We start from the raw sequence: 6,850 nt of genomic DNA on the forward strand, positions 1-6,850 counted from the left end.
AAATTCTGAAAAAATTGTAAAAAAAATTCTTAGAGCTCCATGAAAAGAAAATTAACAATTATTGTCTTTTGTAGGTTTTTTTATAAAGTTGATAGTATTCCAGTAAAAATTATTAAAATCAATTTTCGGCAATTTTTAGCAATTAATATCTTGTTAATTATTACGAAAATTGCAAAATGATAGAGGATTTTTCTTGTCTTTAGTTCATTCTGTCCCTATACGAAAGATTTATCATTATTTTCCAAATACCCTGTATACATAAAGTTATATGTATATGAGTATGTATACATATTTGTATACATGCATATATTCTGCAACACTGTATTTTTTTTGTTAATTTTATAACCAAACTACTGTTTTCTTAACAAAACTAATTGCAAATATGACATATGTGAACAAATAATTAATAAGTAATTTGCCAAATGTTAGTGTAACTGTTGAATATAGTTGCAAAATATTAATTTTTGTAACACTATTTAATACTTTTATGCGAAAGTGTTATTTCTTTAACAGTTACGCTAACATTTAACAAATTACTTATTAATTATTTGTTTATATATCATATTTGCATCTACAATTAAATTCATAAAAATAATTTTGTATGATAATTCTGTATATTTAATTGTCCAATGGACATTTTTTACAGCATATTAAATAAAGAAACATAGCTAATTTAAATTTTTTAATCAGTCATGCGTTCCATACACAAACGTGATTTTTTTAATAATAAACCAAAAAAATAAAAATTCAAGAAAGAAAAAATTTTCTGAACTAAAAATTTCATGGTTACAATTCGAGATTTTTTTAACAGCAAATTCAATTTTTTCTTGACAAATTGGTGCCAGAATCGGAACTCTTAATCTAAAAAACTAGAGACTTTTGAAAAAATATCTTTATTTCGGCTCCTAATAATCGGAGGGTAATCTTTTTTTTATTATATTATAGAAAAATGTCAGATTTCGAATGCTTCACACAGTTTTTAATATGATGCATATTAACGAAATTATTTCCATTTTTTTTATATGGAAAAAGATATCTACTTTTTATAGGTTTTATAATAAAGTTTAACTGCAAAAAATCGTTTTATTATTAAGTGTATATGATAGCAATTCTTGAAGAAGAAAAATCACCCCTGTAAATTGCTGTGCGACTGCTCAAAGAAGAAGAAATTAAGTTTTTCGCAGACAGATTTTTAGTGAACAAATAGCTTTTTGCAAAAACTAATAAACATTTCAGACTTGTTCAGAGCTAGATTTGTTCGTCATTACGAGGGCTACACTTTATGAGAATTTCAAAGCTTTGCATTTAATCTCAATGAACAAAGAGCGAGTGAAAAAAAGGCCTTTTTTTGATGTTTTTAATTTTTTTTCTACTGAACTAATAGATCGATTTTAATGTTCCACATTTCATTTTGTAGTTATTTCGAATAACTATATTTTTTTATACTGATTTTTTTTAATACAATCAATATCTCTCATTTTGTAAACGAAAAACGTGCTTTTTGCAACTATTCGATTTTTTTTCGCATATTTTCTTCACAAGTCTCGAACATATGCATTTCTTTTCTGATGACAAAACTTTCGTGAAAAGAAATGCTAGTTTATAATTTTTTTCCGATAAAATTCTACTTCTATTGAACTATTCTTACTATTCGAGTTTATGAAGGAGATATGTACTATATAACGCACATGAAAAATCATAAACAATTAAATATCTATCGTAAATTGCGTTTTATCATGATTTATATTATGTATTGTAGATTAAAGGGAGAGATACACAATTTATTAAAACTTATATGTTATTTAAAATGCCCCCTACTCCTTATTGATGCCTAGGGCCGCCGAGCGGCCGAGATTGCCGAAAGAAAACATTTTCAGTCGCTTGAAACAAGTGATTAGTGTTAGAGAAAGAGCTCGCTGTCTTGTTCACTCTCGGCGTGCCGCAGGCGAGCACACGGACACATTGCTTAAGTGTGTGTGTGGCTACCGATTTCGCCAGACCGCCGTCTGATTCTATGTCGCTATCGTCAATGTAGAGTTCTTGGCTGAGCAGTCAGGAGCCTTAAGGCTTCCTTAAATTTATCTTTAAGATGCTCAGCAGCCAATAAAATAATTCGTAGAGTATCTAAAGATAAATTTAAGGAAGCCTTAAATATAAGGCCTGATTACGAGTATATGCAAATTGAGATTGAGATTAAGATTAAGATTGAAGATTGCTCAATCACACTATGAATTGTAACAGCAGTTAAGATTGAGATTAGTAAGAATATCGGATAGCTAGAACCACACATAACAAAAATTATTGAAAATAGATTTAATTCCACACACGTTTTAATTGTGCTGTATTTGTACTTCTTATAACCCTCTACAACTTATTATATTTATACATACACAATACATTTGATGAGGTTAGTCACGTGAGATCATGTGACTGAAATACTGGGATTATTATGGGACTTTTTAGTTGAGATTGAGATTGAAGATTAATCTTGGCCTGCTCTGTTCTCATTGAGCATCAATTTTAATCTCAATCTTAATCATCAATTAAGCATCAATTTTAATTTCAATCTTAATCTTCAATACATAGTCTTATCACGACTCCTGCAATAAAACTACTCGTTCTATATAAAAACGTCCAAATATATGACATCACATTACCACATTACCGGACATTCTTGTCCGCGTAAAAAAAAAGTTTTCATTCGGAATACACCCCTATATACTATGCAGCTGCTGTTTCTTACTTGTACAATATAATTTTTAGATTTGTTTCTTTTCGTTATATATATATTTTTGACGTTCCTCCTTACATGCAAAATCTTAGTTTTAGAATCATAGAAAATTATGCAAATAAAAAAATGATGGGAATAAACAAAGAAGAAAAACGTTAATATTCGCAAAGAAATTATTCGTCTTAATTCGAAATAATTAAAGAATCAAAGAATTAATATAAGCTATACAATTGTATTATCACTTTAATAGCATAGATTTTTTTTCACAATAAACAGTTCACGGTTTTAGAAGAAGAACGTTCCAGAGTTCGATGTGACGGCGTCATGAATGAAGGTATTATGAACAGGTTTATACTGGTTTGTGATGAGCTTGATAGTTTCATGCGCTGCAAGCGCACCTAGATATGCCGAAACGGAATGCAATTCTGCACCACCGAATCGGCAAAGTTCGTGTACATAATCATCTTTGGCTAACGGACCACATCCCCATTCGCTCAACAGCTTTGTAAGGCATGTCTGTAATATGATGTGAATGTAGAACAATTGTAATGCGATAATTACGGCATACGTACAAAAAAAAGATAGTACTTTAAGCTTTACGATATCGGGTTCCACTTGATCATCAAATTCACCAGGATACGAATTATATTCTGCCTGGAATTTATCAACTCCCCGGAGCATGACATAATAAATCATCATACTCTCTGGATTCTCTAAATTTTGAACTGTAAAAAATTGTGGAGACATTAAGAAGTCTAGTTGCACCAACGTTTCGCTTTAAAAGAGAGACAGAGAATTTTAAGTTTTGCTTAAAGTCAAAATAATATTGGTACAATCGGGTCTAAGAGCAATATATACCAGCATATACCATTACTAATTACAAGAAAAAATTATATAGAGTAATTCTTTCTTATTATATTATAATTATAGTTATAATTTAAATTCTTTTTATTATAATTATAGTTATAAGTTAAATTCTTTTTATTATTATAGATATAAAACGTTATTTATTTCAAGATTATGAATTATAAATTAAATTATAAATTATGATTTTGTATTTTTTGAAAAGACAATTACCTATTACATTAGTATCAAAAACTTTAGGATCGTACTCGTCTGCGATACAGCTTCCTTTTTCTACATGAATATTAGCGACATGTCTACAAAATAGTTTAACATCTTTTTCTAAAATCGAGTCTGACGATCTTCCTAATTGTCGCAATAATTGCAGAGTGCGTTTCCATACGGCTTCTACATCTGCTGCTGCTTGTTTATGATAACTAAAATAGATTAGATTATAATGTACAATAGATTGAATTATGTCGTTTATAACAACAGATTGAAAAAGTAAATGCACAAAAAGGTATTACAATCTTAGAGTACATTAATACTAATTAAAAAAAATTTAAATATTCTTTTTAAATTATTATTACAACTATATTAATTAAAGTAACGAATAAAATTAAATAACTCTTTAAATGTAACATAACACATTACATCTTAAACATTTATTTGTTATATATTTTAGATAATAAACTTATCAATAAAACTCTTATTTATATTGATAGAAGATTGAACTACTTTTTTGTGCATCATTATGTAAACTGTTATTTCAGGATTAATATTATACATTTGTTGAAGTGCAATGTATTTTTCAGTGTCTGCAGTCATGTCGGACAGGTTACCCTTAAGTGGTAGCAGTCCTTTCCCTTCATTATCGATGAAATCACGCACCGCTTTTGCAATAATCCAGAAAGAGCTGCTCTAAAATATACCGATCAGTTTTCAAATGGTATATGAATCATATACATGAATCATATAAACAATATAGAATATTTCATTGATACCTTCGCTGTCAAATTGATGCAACGATCATCATTTAAAATATTTATAATGCTATCGGGAATATCGCTCACTCTTAAACATTTATTTACAGAATTCATAGCTTCCTCAAAATTTTCCTCACTATTAGATGAATCGTGTTCATCGCGCCTCATGCCACTCTTTATCATGTCTTTGAGCTGCTGTTTTTCTTTGTAAGTTGTCGGTAAAGTGCCATGCTCTAAAATCCATTTTTCTAAATATTTGTACAAGATAATTAAATATGGTACATGGCAATGATCTTTAAAGCTCATTTCATCTAAATTTATGGAATCTATGTGCTTTTTCAAACTATCGAATGGCCTATCCAGACGTAAATCTAGCGTTTCATTATCTGGATGGGTTTCTACAACAGTGTGCTCCTTTATTTGAATCCGCATATATGCAACAAAACCTAGGCTTTTACATACTATCAGAGGAATATTTAGTTCCCAAAGTCTTTTCGACAAAAGAATCAATGTTCTGAAAATATTCCCAAGAACACACTTATTATTATCTTATCCTAAGGCTAGAAATGACACTTAAAAAATATGTATCATACAGTTTCATCATAGATTATAATCAACAATTGCTATTCTTACTTTTCAGTCAGCGCAGTCGCTACAACTACGGTGAAGTTATTAAAAAAGTCTGGGCTGTTAGATAAAATTTGTTCAGGTTCTTCGTCAATATAATCGCCGGTCACATCTGGATTCATTTCTAAGAGCATTTGAGTAGCCACTTGTGCTCTGGATTTTCCAACGCTATCAGTTTCTAGAAAAAAGCTGCGCCAAATTCATTTAATATGTGCATTGAGCTATATTTTAAGATCCTATCATTATAAGATATTGTGTATATACTTAGTCCCGATATCTTCCTCGGTGATCTTTTTGCCATCAACTATAGTGAATGCTCCTATACCTGGAAGCACTAGCGATTTCAGTACTTCTGTACCAAGTCCAGTGGCATTTATGACACAGACATGAGCAGCTTCTAAAGATGCTTGGCCATGGTCACCCCATAATCTGCCAGAAGATCAGATAATAATTAGATGTCATAATATCTTATATATTACATAAGAAAAAAACAATTTTTAAGAAAAAAATAACTAAAATTAAATATAAGTAAATAAAGTTAAAAATAAGTTGGTTAAATGTAACGTTGGTTGTTAGTCGTAACCACAAAAAAATATACATAATCGGTGCTTACCTCAACTGATCAGCTTACCTTAACTGGCGATCATATTTTCGGTTTTTCTCGGACTGCTCAGGCGATTTCGATTCAGGGGATGCCATTGAAAAACAAATTTGAAAGAATAGTACGGTGACAGGAAGAAAGAGGAGAAATAGGTAAAGCCTAACAACCAACAGCTACATACAGCGCCACTGCACTCGCGTGTATGTGTGCGTGATGGAAGAGATACATGCTCAGGCTGCGTTCGGAAATATTCACTGGTGTGCTACTAAACACAACAGCCGTTTGGAAATACTCGTGTGTACTCGGTGTACACTAGTGTGAGATTGTTCGGAAACATCAAGAGAGACACCGAGTGCCACCAGAGAGAAACCTGAGAGGGGTCATGACGGCCTTTTTCGTGTGTGACGAAAGTCACCTACGCTAGCGGCACCAACATCAATTTTATAAATTGATGTGAACTACGTATCACATTTGCACCACTATCGATAAATGGATTTGGTGCTACATTCACAAACTGTGAATAAAAATAATATTAATTTACAAAAAAATGTTTCTTTTAATCAGATAAGGTGTTTTAGATTTTTGGATGCTAAAAACGATGCCGCAAATTAAATTTCACTAGCATGTCAGGTTTTTGAAATAACTGAAATTTAATATGCAAAAATGACTCTTTTGTTATATTTAAAATGTTCTTGTAAAAAAAAATTAACGTTACTGGAAATTGTAATCAGAAATGTATTGTTCATCCTCTACAAAATGTATTTTTTTTATCTCAATATCTTACTTTTTAGTCATTTTATGAAGGATTCAAGAATTTTTCTAAGATATTATATTTTTTTCCGCTTTTAACAGTGAAATCATGAAAACAAATGATACTTATAATTTCATTATACTTATAATTTCTAGTGTGTAGCTATCGATACAATATAATTTACCGTTATGATTCTGCCAAATGTGTGTGTGTGTGTGTGTGTGTGTGTGTGTGTGTGTGTGTGTGTGTGTGTGTGTGTGTGTGTGTGTGTGTGTGTGTGTGTGTGTGTGTGTGTGTGTGTGTGTGTGTGT

The 6,850-nt window shown here is 30.6% G+C and overlaps 1 protein-coding gene across 1 annotated transcript; it reads right to left on the reverse strand.

Annotated features, from left to right (window-relative positions):
* Positions 1 to 3,016: 3,016 nt before the first annotated feature.
* LOC105627675 (NEDD8-activating enzyme E1 regulatory subunit) lies at positions 3,017 to 5,886 on the reverse strand. The gene is made up of 8 exons (XM_012208953.1): positions 5,819 to 5,886; positions 5,452 to 5,616; positions 5,194 to 5,376; positions 4,579 to 5,074; positions 4,362 to 4,495; positions 3,809 to 4,011; positions 3,320 to 3,456; positions 3,017 to 3,247 (listed from the first exon to the last, which is right to left on the reverse strand). Exons 1-8 carry the CDS (start codon positions 5,884 to 5,886, stop codon positions 3,017 to 3,019), a joined length of 1,617 nt encoding a protein of 538 aa, XP_012064343.1.
* Positions 5,887 to 6,850: the final 964 nt, after the last annotated feature.

The sequence above is a fragment of the Atta cephalotes genome, assembly GCF_000143395.1.
Source record: "Atta cephalotes unplaced genomic scaffold scaffold00010, whole genome shotgun sequence".
NCBI lineage: Eukaryota > Metazoa > Arthropoda > Insecta > Hymenoptera > Formicidae > Atta > Atta cephalotes.